Source organism: Argopecten irradians, chromosome 8, assembly GCF_041381155.1.
Source record: "Argopecten irradians isolate NY chromosome 8, Ai_NY, whole genome shotgun sequence".
NCBI lineage: Eukaryota > Metazoa > Mollusca > Bivalvia > Pectinida > Pectinidae > Argopecten > Argopecten irradians.
Window position 1 is genome coordinate 38,919,519 of NC_091141.1, and position 19,413 is coordinate 38,938,931.

General features: G+C 35.8%; 1 protein-coding gene across 1 annotated transcript; it reads left to right on the top strand.

The window, feature by feature from the left end:
* Nucleotides 1-3,309: 3,309 nt before the first annotated feature.
* Nucleotides 3,310-17,763, top strand: LOC138330324 (aromatic-L-amino-acid decarboxylase-like). Its single transcript, XM_069277865.1, has 12 exons — nt 3,310-3,880; nt 6,071-6,184; nt 6,801-6,920; nt 9,352-9,486; nt 9,910-10,053; nt 12,336-12,402; nt 12,922-13,016; nt 13,642-13,709; nt 14,672-14,765; nt 15,766-15,864; nt 16,441-16,542; nt 17,044-17,763. Exons 1-12 carry the CDS (start codon nt 3,680-3,682, stop codon nt 17,296-17,298), a joined length of 1,494 nt encoding a protein of 497 aa, XP_069133966.1. The 5' UTR covers nt 3,310-3,679; the 3' UTR covers nt 17,299-17,763.
* The last annotated feature ends 1,650 nt before the right edge of the window (nt 17,764-19,413 follow it).

Sequence of the window (19,413 nt, forward strand, 5' to 3'; positions counted from 1 at the left end):
GACGATAACTTCCTGGTTATTAATGGTACAATGTCAGAAACCTTAACCAACCGGCCACCACAACCCAGATTGCTTAGCGGTAGAATGTTAATAGATCTAACCTTAACCACTCGGACATAACAAGGGTGACCTCTTTTTGAATAACAATTAGTTATACACATAGTGCAATTTATTGATTTTCCGCTCTAAAAGGTGAAATTCTTACTAACGAGGCCTTTTGGCGGATACATTGTAGTTATATTTAACTGTATCTTACTTTGGGCGGTGATTATATGCAGGAACGAAACCGGATATAGTTACTTTTTGAAGCAGGTATTGTGAAACGCGAGAACACCTATGACTATATCAAGTTAGACTGGACCAATTGCAAGCAACTAGCGGTTTACTTTCATGTAGACAAGTGAAAATTATTTATCCAATCAAAAGCATTCTGAGCAGTAGTAGTCTATGTCATGTGACATAACTCAACGCACTTCTTAAGTAGACTGGATTACCTGTCGTAGTACCAATTCTCTCTGCTAGGCTGCGCTCATAATGTAGATACTACATTGCAGAAATATCTGCGACAGGGCGAAACTGAAGCATTGTTAATAGTGTTAAAACGGAGAAAAAAACCTTAACAAATCTGCGAGAGAAGCTGGATCCTAAATTCATAGTCTTAACCTCCTGTAATTGTATTATGCACAGACACTGTATACCTATATATTCGATATCACCCACTGGTAACTATATCCAGTGTCGTTCCTATACAGATGATCATGGATATCCGTGTTATTCTGGGTAGGAAATGCATGAACATTAATTATCTACCTTTGTTGAGGTTCAAATGGTGTTATATCGCCAGCCTATAATAAATAATGACCGAGGGCGTAGCATGAGGTCATTATTTTAAATTCTACAAGGGCGATACAACACCATATGAACCGAAACAAATGCCCTTAACTTTTTATATTATATATATCTTTCTTTAACAAATGTAAAAGAAATCTCTTGTGTGTACATATTAATTACAAGAAAAGCATTGGACAAGGAACGCCACCCTGAATAATGCAGTGTTTGGGCAATGATTCTAAAACTGGAAACACCGAGTCAATATGCTATATATTGAACATCACGTGACCATGTATTAGATAATGAAAATAGTGGAAAATCAGAGCGTATCTAATACGTATCTTTAAACCAAATTAATCGCATTGAAATATCAAAAATATGGCATAAAACATATAATATGATAAGCAGAAACATAAATTTGCATCAAATAGTTAACATGTTTATCTAAACAAGACTTTGTAATGCATGTCACGGAACAGACAGCAGTTTTGAAAGTAATTTGACGTTGTATTCAGGAACTCGTGCAGAACTTTTAAATATTTATATCTACGAATATTACACCAACAAGCCTGTTAAATTTTTTACAGTCAATAAACTAAGTCAAAAAATATGGCTGTTTAGGGTTATCCGACCGACCTTATTTTTTACCCCCGACTCTAATTTTTACTTTTCTACGAAAATAAATTAAAAAGTCGACATTTTGATATCAGACCCCGGTCCCGGCCATCATTTTACAGTAAAAGACACTAAAGAAAAAAAATCCTCCCGACCGACCGACCCTATTTTTTTGACAATGTAACCCTGTCAGACATATTTTTTTTACCTAATCTAAATATTTACCGACATATATCGAATTTAGCTTATTGTAATACAAACCGCTCGGCTGTTAAAACTGGGACTGTTAATTTATTGATGACGAACATTGATTTTGTTACGAACATTGGAGAAACGTTTTACAAACAGGTTTTGCGGAAATAGCACATTATCAGAACTGACGAATCGGCCTGCCTGCACGATAATACATGTACACATTGCTCAGCGTGAACCAGATTAGCCAAATTGTGTTATGGAAACTGGAGAGAACTGAGGCAATAGTTTCTGAGAAGTAGCGATATTTGTCAAAATCAGAAATTGTGATTTAGTCGAACCAGGAAATCTGAAGTAGTGAGTACCTTTCACAGCCATCCGATATCCAGACCCTTATCTTCACTTGTTCCATAGAGGATCTGACAACGTACCATATCGTACAATCAGAATCTTGCAAGTAAGTTTTAGGGGTCGATTTTTTTCGATCAGAGGGAACAACATATCGCTCAAAGAATATAACATGCGCTGACCAAATGTCGTTGTGTCTCCTTGTGATAGTGTGTTTGTTTAGGAGGCTTTAGTATGTTAGTGTTGTGCCTCCTTGTTATTGTGTGTTTTGGGAGGCTGTGGTATGTTAGTGTTGTATCTCCTTGTGATATTATGTTTTGGGAGACTGTGGTATGTTAGTGTTGTGTCTCCTTGCGATAGTATGTTTTGGGAGGCTGTGGTATGGTAGTGTTGTGTCTCCTTGTGATAGTGTGTTTTGGGAGGCTGTGATATGTCGGTGTAGTGTCTCCTTGTGATAGTATGTTTTGGGAGGCTGTGGTATGTTCGTGTTGTATCTCCTTGTGACAGTGTGTTTTAAGAGGCTGTGGTATGTTCGTGTTGTATCTCCTTGTGATAGTGTGTTTTGGGAGGCTGTGGTATGTTCCTGTTGTATCTCCTTTTGAAAGTATGAACCACTTTCATTGTGCTATCTCTCTGAAACTTACCGCCGACATGTAACACTAAATATAATGTGGTTAAATCATCAATGTAATAATGTGAGAATAAATATACGAATTTTAAATATTTCATGTTTATAACTTCAAAGTTAACATCATAAGCGAATTTCATGACAAAACGTTTAACATAACGAAATAAACCTATGAAAGTGATCATTGTAGATAGTGACCAGTTTTACTTGCGATATTACGATTTACTGACCACCGCATATTGGTCAATACCTTAATCTTGGTGTGGTCAGTGCATACTAAGTCCAGCAGTGTCGCGATAAGGCCGGATAAGGACTGCTGATTATTACCATATTGTGAATGTCTATGGCCAGAAGACGCCACGTTACTGGACTTGAGTGACCATAAGGTAAATCCTAATAAATGATACCTACATTTCAATTAATATTAACCATAATTTTTCATGATAAAAAACTACGAACATGGATTTGATAAGTTTTAAAAATGTAGTTGTTAATTCAGTTTCAAATTTCATTATACCATCTATTTCTTTAACAAAACATCATTTAATGAATTCTTATTATGGGAAAATTAAGTAATCTATGATGAAACTGATCCATATTTTGCTAATTATATCAAAGATTTTTTTATTTATTTATTTATTTGCTAAAATAAATGTTCAATATTACGTGTATATATCTGAATTCATTGGGTATTTTTATGGAATGAAATATCTTTTATGTCACAACTAAATTCGAAGTTCCATCATTATCATCACACCTATCAAAATATCAATTATGGATTATTTTTATTAAGATGATGCAATAATTCTGTCAAATAGCGATTTTAATATAACGACGATTGTCATATCTTTGACAAAAAATAATTAAAAAAAGAAAATAATATAAAATGTATAGATGGTATGCAGCTGACGAAATGGAGATACAAATGGGAACAGTGCATGTGTTATAGATTGACAGAACTTATGCAACAAGTGTTATTTAACAATAAATACGATATAAAATGGCAAGTATGCTTTAGTATAAATTATAGTTTAGTTACTGGTGTTTTGGAGTCTTCGGGAAACTATGAACGCGGAACAATTCTCTGAAAATGGACGGAAGATGGTGGAGTATATCCGGACTTACCTGGAGGAAATCCGAGAACGGAAAGTCGTCCATGATGTTGTTCCCGGATACATGCAGGAACTTCTGCCGTCCGAGGCCCCAATGGAACCAGAGGATTTCTCCGAAATCTTCAAGGATATCGACAACATCATAATGCCTGGGGTATGTATCTGAAATATGTATTCGAGGGATTGGCAACCCCGCCAACAATTGACAGATGTCCCTCTGTTTGTGCCTAGGGGGTTTCTAGATAAGATCCTAAACATTGTATACTGGACGACAACTTTTTTTTTATTTCATTTATTTTAGTAGGATATTTTAGATATGTTATAAACATTCCATGATTTTCAGATTGTTAGGGATTCGATTTGGATAAAAATCATATTTTATATCAGACCAAGATATTATATTTAAACTTTAAATCTAAATAAAAATATGATGCTTTTAAAAACGAATACTCTTAAAAGTTGTTAGTAGTCAAGGGAAAACGCCTGTAACACGAAAATTTCTTTGCCCTCAGCAAAGACAAATTAAGCGTTTCCAGTCTCCACGTTTACATGTTTCTGATATTGGTGACAGAGGCAGCCTCCATATTGGTAGCGTTTAATTGTAGCATATTAAATATAAGTGTCTAAATAAGACCCAATCTGCTGAAATAAATTATACAATTATGGCCATCTGTGGAGTGAATATAACGGCACTGATATTAACCCATGAAGTATCGAGGATGCTTTTTACTATCAAAAAGGCGTTGTTCCCGTACCTTCTCTAATCAGAAACAACAAAAAAAGACATTCATGTCGTACTAAAGTTGTGTCGAGGCCAAATGTGAAATTCATTTAAAATCAAAACAACTTCTTTCTTCAAATTTTCTTTTATTCTCGAGGAAAACGGAAGTTAAAGGGACAATTCAGTCTAAGAGTAAATTAATATTTGCTCCTACATGTATATCGGCGACAAACCGTTTCCAATGGAAGTCAAATTAGTTGGTTTTACTTTGATATGCTAGAAAGGCTGTGTTGAACGCTGTCCGCCATTACACACTGTGGTCAGATACCTTCTTTGCCGATCCCTGTTACAGTGGAGTAAAGCATCTTTTGTCTAGAACTTCTGAAACCGCTCTTACAATACTGTGTTTACCTTACTAGGTGCATGCCCCTGTCTGAAAAAAACAATTTCATCAACTCCTCGGTGATTATGTATTATACTTTGTTTTATTTACGTGATATTGGCTCAGATGTGGGTACAGCGTACATATTGTACCTGCTTAATTGTATTGATATACCATTTGGAATATTTCAACGATGTCAATTAAAATACTTAACATTGTCGTGGAATTTGTCAATATATCTTGTTATATGTTTCATCAGAAATGTAGAACAATACATTTATGTCATATTTTGCTTCACTAAATTATCCCTTCAGTTAAAACTTCACTTTACTTTAGCGCAGTAAAGCCTAACATTTTGTTTCAGCATCTCCCATGTACGGACAGTTACTACAAGTAGGTCACGAACAGCTACAATGTAGCTAACAGTTAGGCTTTATATGACCGAACATTTGAAACCTCTCAAGACTTACCCTTATATTCTATTCAGTACATGTAGCGCCGCCTTGTGTGATTTTTGAGAAAAATGCCCGACAACCAGAAAAAGCATTCGGACTTCTCTGACTTTATCTAATGATAATATGTTTGCAATAATTTACCCACTGGTATCCCTTACACACATGCCATCTTCAACAACGAGTAACCAATCAACACACGTTTTAGCCGACCAATCAAAGTAAACAGATTATCTATAACCATGTTAAATCCCAACATGGCAGGCAAACGCGACCGATTATGATAGATAGCAACACGTGATTTACATATTCTACAGTCTAAGGGAGATAATTCTAACTCTCTAATTTATACGGGTAAATCTCTACGTTTTGAGCGTTGTAGCGAGTTTCAAGAATATATTCAACCTCTCGACACGTAACAATAGCGTGTATATACAACACAAGATCCCATACTTCTTCGATACTTCAAGCCACGAGTAAAAAAATCTAATTAAGTTCTACACATATCTTACAAGCATAACGCATATAAAACAATACATAAAATGTTCCTAAATGCATTGGAATCCATAATATATAATTTAAGGGTGTTTTTTTGGTGTTTTTTTTTTAAAGAAGAAGATATATTTCGATTACAAATAAAATGCATCAAGTCCGCTGGTACAGCGCGTTCCATTTTACATCCACAGATTCGTACTGGTACAACTGGTACGAACCCGCAAATGGAACGCACATAAAAATCAATTAGTGCATCGTTGATTATTGAAATACATAATATTGTATATTACCAAGGTCACCCACTGGCACAGTCCTCGTTTCCATGGTTACTTCGCTGCTGGAAACTCATACCCGTCCATTCTAGGGGACATGTTGTCAGACGCCATTGGTTGTATTGGCTTTTCTTGGGTAAGTACTGCAAAAGTTGTTATTTCAGTTCGGAGATTATATAATTAATTTCGCGACTTCTATTAGGTCAATCACAAACTCATTGAAATTTCCTTTCGGTTTTCCGATGAGCCTTCGAACAAAGCTTTATTTTTTATAATGGTGTATCGAACTCGGTTTAGATTATAGCTACGTCTGTATCGACATGCTTGTGTCCTATTTGCGTGTGCATACATATATATACAGGCCACCAGTCCATTCTATTTGTGTATTTATATATAATAGATATGCTCTGATTTTTCCACTATTTTCATTGGCTAATAATGGTCACGTGACGTTCAAAATATAGTATATTAACTTAATGTTTCCATTTTTAGAATCTCCGAGTTAATATATATTCCTTTTTGAACTTCATTGTCCAAAAGTTGCATTCTTCAGGGTGGCGTTCTTTGACTTATGCTTTTCTTGTAATTAATAGACACATTAGAGATTGTCTTTGACATTTGTTAAAAAAAAACCCGACATATCTAGTACAAAAATTGAGGACCTTTATTGACCATATGTTGTTACAGTAAATAATGACTGAAGTCGTAGGTCACCAGTCCTGTCCTATTTGTATTTTTTTTTATATATACAGGCCACCAGTCCTGCGTGTACTGAGTTGGAGGTCATCACCACGGATTGGCTAGGGAGTATGATAGGACTCCCGGAGGACTTCCTACACCGCTCACCCGGACGGGGAGGCGGAGTCATTCAGGTTATAGGTTTACTCAGTGATGATACTGTTACGATTGAAAATAACAGATTGCCTTAGCAAGCTTTTCTCAACTCTCAATGAACGCTAGAAATTAAAGGCAAGACCTCCTCTATTACAAGAAAACAAAACTCACAGCACTCATTTTATACACGCGACACACCGCACTGTCCTTGATTCACATTGCCTTTTAATACGACGCTAATTTGCGAAAACAAACAAACATAAAAGCAAGCGCCTAGTTACTTGTACAGTCATTTTATGATTTTAATAGATGTATTATTGATGCCAGCAGATTTACATAAAAGTCTTAGAATATATAGTTTTTACTTTGAACTACCTTCCAGGAACATTTTCTCTCGACATTTTGGAACATACTTTTTTCTAGTCAGATAATATTATAATATTTTCATTTATAGATATGAAGGATAGGGATATTCTACCCGAGGGTCAAAAATGTTGTAAAACCGAGGGTTTTACAACATTTTGTGATCCCGAGGGTAGATAATCCCTATTCTTCATATAGGGATTGGATTTCGTTTTTATGTTAACCATGCTTGTATGGAGCAATTCCTCTAAGAATATATTCTATGGGGCGCGTTATATTTACACTCACACGACTTTTTATTTACATTTTATGCAATAAAATCGTCATTTGAAAGTGACGTAATTATTCAATAAAAGTCGGTCAAAAGTGGGAGGAGCTTACTCAATTGAACAGCGAATGATGACTCTTAGGATAGAATTATTCATCCGCGACGAAAAAAAATCAATATTTTAGTGTAAAATAAACATGACAAACAAAGTAAATTTCAGAGATAATTTTATTTAATCATATCAGAACTTTAAATAGGTATTCAATTTTGCTAAAAGTAAATATATAGCGTAATAACATAAAGTATTTGTACTCGGCCACATGTGTGAACTCGGTGACCGTTATTGTGCAGCGAGGCGAGGCTGACGCACGCTTACACACAGGAGTTTTCCGAAGTTGTCAAAACACCGATGTTCAAGTAGCTAAATTTGTTTGAGATTGTCGTCTGACTTGACGAAATTACATCCTTCGAAGCCATTTGATTATATAATCTACGCTTAGATCCATCGCCATCTAAGATGGAACAACTTCACTTGTGTTCGATGGATACATTGTATTTGTGGTGACGTGTGACTGTCAACACGTGGATTACTAGCGGTGCATGTTTTATAATACACATGATTAAATTCTCAAAGAACAAATACAAGAGAATATGTTTATAACTGACCTAGCTCTGTCAGAGGGTCTCACGCCCGTCAACCCCAAAGACTCGATCGTAGGAAATGTTTACATTTGACATCCATCATTTTTAACAAAAATGAAAGCGCTGCACGTCGCCCCGGTCGGGATATTTTTTCCCGTTTCTTTATACAATTGTTCATTTCAAAAATCTTTGTATTATATATAAATATAAAACATATATGTATTGTTTACATTTTCCCCAAATTCTATGAAAAACAGCAATATACACGTAATGTTACGTCAAAATGTAAACAAAGCCATGTGTTTCTTTTAAAAAAAGTAGCCCCTTTACGTTGCATAGAACATTTTCATACGCAAGTTCAAAGTTCAATGTTACCATGCAGTTATGGTAAACAAAATCGGCTAGTACTTGCGTATTGTGAACAAGCCTAGTAAGTGTAAATATATCCATATATGGAAAAAGTATTTTCTCTCATACTACGACGTTTTATTGCAATTTTATTTATATGCTTATCCGCCGTTTTGAAAAAGATTCGAAAAAAACGTGACTGCAAGCCGATTCTCCAAGCATGAATTTTGAGTGATATTTTCAACTCAAATCCCGTTGATTGTATCTTTTTAAAGTAAGCCCAGCCTAGTTTCTGAAAAAAAATGTTAGTTATAAGAAAACAGTAACAAAATATAATTCTGTTGAGGCTTTAATGCATTATAGTCATGCAATAAGTCTCAGGCGACATGATTGTATTCCCGAGACCAGCCAGTATTACACAATCACAAGGTAAGAGATAAAATATACTGTGGGCTATACAGATGATACCGTATCGTTCTGGTCAGTCTACTCGAGTGACACCGTGCAGCACACCCAACTCAGTCATATTATATATTGTATGATATGTAGTCATCTCGATGAATGATATATAAATTTTCTGTTTATTGCACACATTAAGAGCTGTGTATGTTTTTGTTATATTGAATCACATTTTCGTATAGGTATTTCCATTTCCTTGTCATTTACGGTAAAGACTTTGCGCATTCCATTTCCCGTTATTCGCTAAGGATGCGGTTAGAAAATGAAACATACAGATTCTTCTGCATAAGTACATTGTATAAGAATTGGCGATATATAGCGGTAACAAATATACTGTAGTGTAAATACGATTTGGTAAATGATTTCGTCATTAATTATAATAATTGTAGACAACCGCGAGTGAGACGGTGTTGTTGTGTTTACTGGCGGCCAGAACGAGGGCGGTAGAAAAATACCGCCAAATCTACTCTCACTTGGACGAAATGGAAATAATGTCGAAATTAGTGGGCTACACATCGGACCAGGTAAGGAAAACGCAATTTTTGTGTTTAGTATGATTCATTGATCTTAAAATATTGAAAACACTTAAGAGAGAACAGTGAAAGTTGAAGTTTTCAAGGCTATTATTTACCAGTACTGGTCAGGTGTGGACTATTATAAACGAATCATCCATCTCTGGATCGCGAGTTCGAATCCAATGTAGAGCAGTTGTAGGTAATGACTTCTGGACAGTAGCTTTTCTCCGAGAACTCCGATTTCCTCCACCATGCAGACATGGAACGTTCTTAAATGACCCTGATTGTAACAGACGACCGTTAAACAAAACAAGCCAAATGATTTGGTAAATATTTTTATTTCATGAGGCAAATGTTGGAGTCTTAATGATCTGTTTTTTTTTTTTTTTTTTTTTTTTTGTATATTTTTAAGTTATTCTTTTCGCGTTTTAGTCCAATTCATCTGTGGGACGGTCTGGTCTTCTGGGCGCAGTCCGCATGCGCAAATTAGAAGCGGATACAAATTTCTGTCTCACCGGAGAGATCCTGAGGGCGGCCATGGCCGAGGATAAAGCCAAGGGGCTCATACCGTTCTTTGTGAGTAAACCTTTCCAAACCACAGATTTCGTATATAAAACATATTGATCTCTTAGAATAAACACCCCAACTAGCTACATTTGTAATAAAACGATAATCAATTTGGGTGAGAATCTCTTTAATCCCATAGTAATTTTCGAAAGGATGATATTTTCAGGATTTCACGGAAATGGGCATGAGCATTTTATTTTCACGTCAATTGGAATTTGGGACTGAAATTTTCAATTTTATGAATATTTCTTACGCGATTTTTGAAAAATTGCACTTTTCAACATCATATCGCTTAATTATTATTCGTTAGATTTAATTTTCCTATTTCATGACAAAAGTGTGAATTTTTTTACCCCCTTACATAAACCGAATGTATCAGCTATCCCTGCATGCGTCAGAACATACATTATAGCTTTCTTTATAGTTAGATGTGACCGTAATCAATTATTAATGTGATAATTTCATCATGTATGTTTGGTAAAAAATGTCAAATTTTCGAGGCGCTGCCCCTTTATCAAGACACACAAAACGACCATGATTAATATGATGCGAACAGATCTACTTTCATTGTCCCGTTTTACTGTTCGCATCATATTATATGTAATCGTGTTCGTTTTGTGTGTCTTGATAAAGGGGCAGATTGCCTCGAAAAATTGACAATTTTTTGTCCACACGGTTGGAATTACTTCCTTGTCCCATATTTACCATTTGAAGTAATTCGTATCCTACAGACTTACGTTTGATGGGATCCCATGGCATCTGGAAAATCCTGTTGATATTACTTCTTTGATCCTTGAAATATATAGGTATACTTGAATATAACTAAAGTGAAAACATTTATATGCCATATCTGGATGTTCTAATCTAAAAACCGCCATTTGCACGACAGATTAAAATAGGACTCCATGTGTATGATTTCGTAAAATCGGATCCGATCCATCATAAGGGATACATCATCAGATACTAAATATGTACAAATATCAATGATATACTAATATAGGTCAACAGTAATACATATTATTAGCCATGATGCATACATACTTTTTTCAGCTTAGTTATTACATAAACAGGTGCTAAAACCTAACGGAGTTTCCGCTGAAGCTGTTACTCTGTTATAACTGGACTAGCATACTACTTTCACAGAGAAAAAGGATAATCCAAAGATGATATTTTCTATATACTGATTTATTACAGTCGGGTGCGGAGCGGAGAAATATCCAACTCTACACTTCCAAACCTAGGCCTAAAGTGAATATACAAGTAATACAAAATGATAATATACAAAATATACAGGAACAAACGTGTAAACAGCACTTAGTCTAAACGTGATATACAATAGTCGCTAATTAACTGACGCAGCACGAGGGATGAACGAGTGTGAAATCATATTCCGAGGACTGGGTGACACTAGGCCCTAGTGTCACCCCGAGGATATCACTGTCCCCCGAGGCGAAGCCGAGGGTGACAGTGATATTCCGAGGGGTGACACTAGGCACTGTCACCCTCTAATGCAGGTAGTATTTATTTTTTATTATATCAAAAGTCTAGAAACAAAACTAGTTTTCAAGTATTTGCAATATATTGAAACATATTTTAATTGATTTTAGCAAGCGAGGCAACAGTCACCGTCGGCAGTTGAATAGCATATCTGCTTCTACTCAGTAGCGCTAACTACCATTGTATTATAAAAAAGAATAATCACAATAAGCATTTAGTGAAAATTCTTGTTGTCTTGTCTCCTGCGTTTGTTTAAATCTTAACGTTTTTGTAAATTTCAATGGATTTTGGTTTCGTCCCGTCGTCTGTTTACAACATTACGATGACGACGCTTGAAATCGCATGTCTTCCGTTCACCTAATCACCGACGGGTTCATAAAAACCAACATATAGCGCTTTGACGGTAAGCGAAAAGACGTGAACGGAAAGCTCCGTCATTAATATGATATTTTTATTGATAAATAGACTAATTTGGCAAAACTATTACTTAACAGCTCCAGATGAATTTTGAAGCGTCGCTTCAAAAAACAAAGATGGCGTCGAAATAAGAAACGAGTGCACATCTTTTTCGGGCGGTTAATATTTTGCACTGTCAAAAATACACTATCACCCGTTGCTAGGGGGTTGCTACGAACGTGTCTATTGTTTCCTATTGTTCTAATGTTACCTGCCGTGTGATAGTGTAAAATACCAAAATATCTCTTGACCAATCAGAATGCAGGATTCTCACTTGAGGTATAATAAAACCATTTGTTACCCAATTTAGATTGAATCAAACGAATGCTATTTTTCAGTTATGTGCAACTCTGGGGACGACCGGGACATGCGCATTCGATAAGTTAGACGAACTTGGTCCTATATGTAAGTTGTCGGCGGCAATCTACCTTCCTGTCCATTTCGAATAGATAATTACTTACTGTACATTTTAGTGATTTTTTGTTTGATTTATCCATAATATACATGCATGTATTCCATTCCTATTGGGGGCATTTGAAGTAATTTTGTATATTACCATCGAACATACCGTATTAATACATGATCAGCTGATTTTTTATCAAGTCCCGTTTATGATTGTAGTTCAAACACGATCGAGTTTTCTAAACTATTTGACCATTTATTTGAGAATCCTCTGGCCGAGACACATCACGGCCTTTACCAATGGCAGTTACTGTGGAGCGGTTGTACACTGGTTTGCCCGTTCTCAGTATCATGTGACTTGATGGGTTGTGTGCTGCCAAGAATCAGAATAATTATCGTTTTCACAAAAAATACGCAACACAAGTGGACCACAATCTGCCTAATATGCGATTGACCTTTGTTGACTGATCGAAACAAAAAATACCACACACGATGAAATCAACAAACTATCTATATTCCCAGGTAAAGAAAACGATATGTGGCTCCATATCGATGCAGCGTATGCTGGTAGCGCTTTCGTGTGTCCCGAATTTCGTCATTTCATGAAGGGCGTTGAAGTAGGTATTTTGAAATGATTCTAATTCCTCTGAAACTAGATATTATCTGTAGCCTAAATATATTTTATTTCAAACTAGATAATGCTAGGTTTGTCATTCAATTCACATGACTTATTCACACTGCCAAGTCGATGTAAGCATAACTGATTATCACAGAGTATAGATTTAATCGAATAATACACCATTGTTGAGATTTTGATTCGCTCAGCATACTGGGAGTGGGACGACTGGTTCGCCCAGTATATTGTGACCGGGTAGGGTGTGTCACTTGGTGTCGTGTCTTCGGCAGCATACTTCAGTGATATGCACCATAAAAAGGGCAACAGTTTCACTATACTAGACGACAACACGAATATATCGCAGTCTCCCAAAACATACATCTGCACTTCATACACGCAACACGCTGCATATATGGGAGGCCGTCTTTTCATGACCATGGCTGATAATAGGACGTTAATTTAATCAATCAAACAAACACTTATTCGTCATATCGATTTCGAGTAGGGTTTCAAATATATCCGCAAACATATCAAAGATCAACCATACATGTTCGAAAATTTTGATCACATATGTCTAGATACACTTGTAACATACACATTTATATTCAATGGAATTTCACTTTCAGTTCGCTGATACATTCAGTATTAATCCGCACAAATGGATGCTGGTCAATTTCGATCTATCGGTAATGTGGTAAGTGATGTAACCAATTATTTGATCAAATGTTGTATTAGATAATTTGATCGCTAGTGATCACTAGTTCGGCATGGCCTGTGTCACCACCTTCATTGCACAAATGATGGTTATTTGGAAAGCTAGATGTTCGCCGTCGATTAGCTATAGATAATACTGCAATTTTATCGATACTGAAATGCGGAGGTATGATGTTTAACTGACTGTGTTAGACAGATCACTAAATTGATTAAAATCTAGTAGGACCGTCAAAATTCAAAACATCAGAAGAACAATTACATGAAGACTCCCCCATTTGGGCGGTGAAACTGAGTCTTAACCCACCGTATCTGATTGGTAAGTCGTTGAATACTCGGCAAGAGTCGTGTTTGACAAGTTAAGAATCTTGTCTATCATGTTGGCATTCACCTGTCTGAGTCCTGAGACGATATTTTTTACTTCTACATAAAATGCACCTACCGTGAGAGCGACGAAAACATACAGATATATGACTACAGCATCAAAACAAAGTTATTTCCTTGAAAGTGAAAAAATATACAGGCTTGCTTCGCAGTTCTCACTGAAAATGATTTTTAATAAATATTTTTAAATGACAGATGACATGTAGGCCGCAAGTAACCATGAGCATTTTAATAAACCTTAACTTTTATAAACTTAAAGAAGTTCCACCGTCGGCAGAGCATAAACGATACTCACCATATGAACAATAACTGATGTATGATCGTGTTTTTATGTGTCTGATTAATACAAAAATACATTTGAAATAATTTGTGTTTCTTTTGATGCGTGCGCAATCAGTACTTCATTTCATAGAAACTCAAACTTGTCAACGCTAGTAATGGTGGAAAGTAAGCGCAGAAAAATACTAATTCTTTTACCCTTTTTTGATAAACAAAAACACTATTCGTCAGCTTTATAGCATCTTAAAATATCGATAGAATGTTTCTTTTTTTATATTGCAGGATAAAAGATAGCTCGCTTTTAGTCGATGCTTTCAATGTCGACCCGATTTATCTACGACATGAGAACGCCGGGAAAGGCGCGCCGGACTACAGGGTATCTCTTTATGTTCTTTTAACGTTGAAAGCCGGCATCTTGTTTTTAAAATAAAATATTTATACTCATACTATTTTAAGTTAACAGCGGCATCCTTATGACAATAATCTTCGCAAACATTTACCATATAAGACCCTAATGGATGGATGGTTTTGAAAGATTTAGAAATATCTTTTCTTAGCTTGATTTATCATATTTCATACTCGTTATGAAGAATAATAAATGTATTAGATCTTTCTCCAAACAAAATTATGATTTTTTGAATTAACGAAGTATTCAAGCATAAGCATCCGTTCCTTTAATATCGTAATAATTGCAGAAACAGAATGATTTGGCGGTGATATCTTCCTGTTGAAATCGGTGCTATCTAATATTATAAGACTCTTTCATATGTGGATATGAAGGAAAGGGATATTCTACCCGAGGGTCACAAAATGTAGTCAATCCCGAGGCTTGCCGAGGGTTTTGCAACATTTTGTGATCCCGAGGGTAGAATATTCCTATCCTTCATATCCACTTATGAAAGAGTATTTTTCTTTCATACCTGACGTTTTATTTCAATTTTAAAATTATAATATCCCGCCATTTTTAAATAAATTCGAAGAAATCCACGAGTGAAAGTCAATTTTTCATAAAAAAAATTACGTTTTTAATAAAAATCCGTTGTTTGCATCTTTGATAGTAAAACCAGTCAAGTTTATGAAAAAAATGTAAAAATTGTACCGAGGAAATATAAATTTTGTTGATGCCGTGACGTCACGAGGCTTTATTGCATGGGTAGCCATGCAATATAGCCTCAGGCGACATATAGTTTATTGCCTTAGACCAGCCAGTATAACACCCGTAGGTATGAAAGAAAATAGCAAACCCGTACCCTTACTCATCCCACCTTAACCCAAAGGTAGTACATCTAGGTACACTGAACATGTTAGACATTGAGCATAAAACTGAGCGCTCTCATATGATCTATATATTCTAGAAACTGATTTTCTATTTGTAGCACTGGCAGATTCCCCTTGGACGTCGGTTTCGTTCCCTGAAATTATGGTTCATGTTACGATCGTACGGAATTACTGGTGTGCAAGCGTATATACGCAAGGTAAGCTTATTTAAGATAGCTCATCAATATCACCTAGATGAAACCGAAGACGGCTGTTATTCCTGAACGCGTTTTCAATTGAAAATGTTTTTTTAAATTGATAAAATTGGCGTAAACTTTACGGTTATACCTAATGTCAGTTTCATATTCCCCAAATCTGAAAGTTTTCAATACAAATATGCAAATCTGACGAACGTAGACATTTTTAAGGGGAAAGCTTTAGAAAATTAAACTAAAGCCTCTCTTGTTGTTACCATATAAATATATTGCACTTTTTGTCCCAAAAATTGTTTGAGAAATAATATCAATACAGACATTTGTTATAGTAAATGTTTGTTACGCAGTTCATTGCCTATGGAATCGATGTCTGATTGAATAGCGCCTTTGAACTTTTACTAGCAAGTTCTCAAGCTAGCTTCTCCAATACTTGTTCAACGTTAATACAATAGATATTTGACACATGTGCACCACTGTAAATCACCCCATGGTGTATAACATTATCCATCGAGTAATACTGTTAGTAATTGTACAAGCTAATTTACCCAATGATATTTAATGGGATAGATTTGGTTTCAGCACGTTAGCCTGGCTAAGGAGTTTGAGCAGCTTGTATTAGCGGACAGCCGGTTTGAGGTTGTGGCTGACGTGGTTATGGGGTTGGTGTGTTTCAGACTAAAGGTAAGTGGGCCTTGCTGCACAATCAATAGCTACACACAAGGGCAGATAACTCTGTAATATGTTAATACAGAATAGCAGCAAGGATAGAAAATGACTTATATTAGGAACACCAAAATCTTAATAAGTTTTCAATATCTACTGATTTCCCAACGGAACTTGGTATAGAGAATGAACTAAATCATGACTGAATGCAGTCGTAATAGTTCTTATACCATGAAATTGTGACCAAATACAATGGAAACGTGTGCCATTGCATGAATATTAAAACTTAATTTAAGGAATACTAAATTTAATATTATGTTTAATATTATGGATATGTAATCACGGGTAATAAACTTCAACTAGTGTTTTTTTCACAGAAATTCGGTTGCAGTTAAATTACACAATTGAAAGGTCATCAATATTCATCTCTTTATCCAATATTCCAATGGAAATTCTTATTACGAGCAAGAAGTAGTGGTAGTAACATGTGTTGGATTTTAAATCATTTTATCGTTACAGGGCAGCAATAGTTTAACAGAGCAGTTGCTCCAGGAGATCCTGAAGGACGGCCGCATCTATCTCATCCCTGCCATCGTCCATAACGTCTACACCCTCAGACTGGCTATCTGTGCCGAGCGCACAAACTCGGACGATATTGCTTTCTCTTTCGCTGTTATCAAAACCTGTGCTGATGCGATAATGAAAGACTCAAAGACACCAGAGAGTACCCGACAAGCTATCACTCAACAAACTCGCTATGTTGGTTTGGACTAAACTTTGGACTATGTGAATTGATGTAGCTTCCTATTGTACCCGAGTTGTTTAAATATTGCTTTTGGTGCAGAATCATTGCCTTGTGGAAGCATATCCTTATGAAAGTCTTTGATTTTATTCATGAACCATTAAATGCCAGCAAGACAAACAACAGTTTGATGTTATAACAAAAAAAAATTGATTTTATCATAAGCAGTAGCCTAAACGTAAGTCAATTTTGATGTCCTTTTTTAGATAACTGCTTATTGTGTGATGTGATGTTTACTAATACATTTGTAGTTTATGTGTAAGCTAACACAAACCTTCTCTGGCATCCTACAACATGTTACATAATAGTTACAGTTTCAACTAAATTCATTGCCACATTGACGTTCTGCACTTAACATTTGCTGCATTGTTAACCCAGTTGCTGTTGTTTGTATCAACGTATTTCAATGCAATTAAAATTTACATTTTTCATCGTTATTAACTTTTACTGGCTTTTTTTCATGCTTTTATCGCTGTGGATCTTTCTCACCCGTTCTTATGTTTGGTTGACGTTTTCGCTGTATCGCTGTGGGTCTTTCTCACACGTGATAATATTTTGTTGACGTTATGCTTGGTTGACTTTCTCACACTGTATCGCTGTGGCTGTCTTTCTCACATTATAATTTTTCTTGATGCTTGGTTGACGTTTCTCTGTATCGCTGTGAGTCTTTCTCACACATTATATGTTTTCTTGACGTTGTCTCTGTATCGCTGTGGTCTTTCTCACACATTATAAGTTTTCTGACGTTCTCTGTATCGCTGTGAGTCTTTCTCACACATTATATGTTTTCTTGACGTTTCTCTGTATCGCTGTGAGTCTTTCTCACACATTATAATGTTTTGTTTTCTTGACGCTGATTTTTCGCTGTATCGCTGTGAGTCTTTCTCACACATTATAATGTTTTCTTGACGTTTCTCTGTATCGCTGTGAGTCTTTCTCACACATTATAATGTTTTCTTATGTCTCTGTATCGTTGAGTCTTTCTCTGTATCGCTGTGAGTCTTTCTCACACATTATAATGTTTTGTTGACGTTTCCGTTGTCTCTGTATCGCTGTGAGTCTTTCTCACACATTATAATGTTTTCTTGACGTTGTCTCTGTATCGCTGTGAGTCTTTCTCACACATTATAATGTTTTCTTGACGTTTTCTCTGTATCGCTGTGGATCTTTCTCACACGTCTATTGTTTGGTTGTCTTTCTCTGTATCGTTCTGGATCTTTCTCATCTTATAATGTTTTCGTTGACATTTTCTTTATATTGCTGTGGGTCTTTCTCATCCGTTGTTTTGTTGACTTTTTCGTCCGTATCACATTACGTTCTTACGTAATGATTATAATTGATATTTTGCTACTTCTTGACCCTCAGATCATTGGTTTTAACCTCGGTTCTATCTAGAGAGTTAACAATGTGTTATGATTATCTGTATGTTTAACCATTAAATAAAATGTGTTGTCATTTGACAAAACTTTTGAATTTTCGCATGTTTCATCGTTCAGTTTGAATCTTTAGTTATCAATTTGTTGAAAATGACATGTTTGCCCCCCATCATACGACTCTGTTATATATACAGTATATAAAGGTGAAATGTCATTGTGTCTTCTAATCTGGTTACTTTACTTAAATGGCTTTCTCGGATAACCTCAGCTTATCACGATAATACGTTAATAAAATAAATCCACACTTTCATTGCAGAAACATTTATTGGAAAAGTCATGACAGCACAGGATTGAAATAGCACCAATGCTAAAACAGAAACAAGAGGCCCAGTGGGCCTGTATCGCTCGCCTGCTTTTTTTTAATTAAGTATCACAACGACTCTTACATCATTTGTACAATTTTGAATCCCAGCCCTATAAGGATGCTACCATTGCATTATGAGTGCTATCGCATGTTTAGATGCATAGAGGAAGTCGTTTATATGAAAATAGCCAAATTGACCCCGCTCGACCCTACCCCTCAGGCCCCCATGGAGTCAGCCCCATCATCATTTTGTAAGGACAATTGCATTATGAATATCGCATGTTAAGATGCATAGAGGACCCGTTATATGAAAATAGCCAAATTGACCCCGCTCGACCCTACCCTAG

Coding starts and splice junctions, on each gene's coding strand:
- LOC138330324 (XM_069277865.1), top strand. CDS start 3,680: ATGAACGCGGAACAATTCTCTGAAAATGGACGGAAGATGGTGGAGTAT. Junction 15,865..16,440: donor TGCAAGCGTATATACGCAAG/GTAAGCTTATTT, acceptor ATTTGGTTTCAG/CACGTTAGCCTGGCTAAGGA. Junction 16,543..17,043: donor TGGTGTGTTTCAGACTAAAG/GTAAGTGGGCCT, acceptor TTATCGTTACAG/GGCAGCAATAGTTTAACAGA.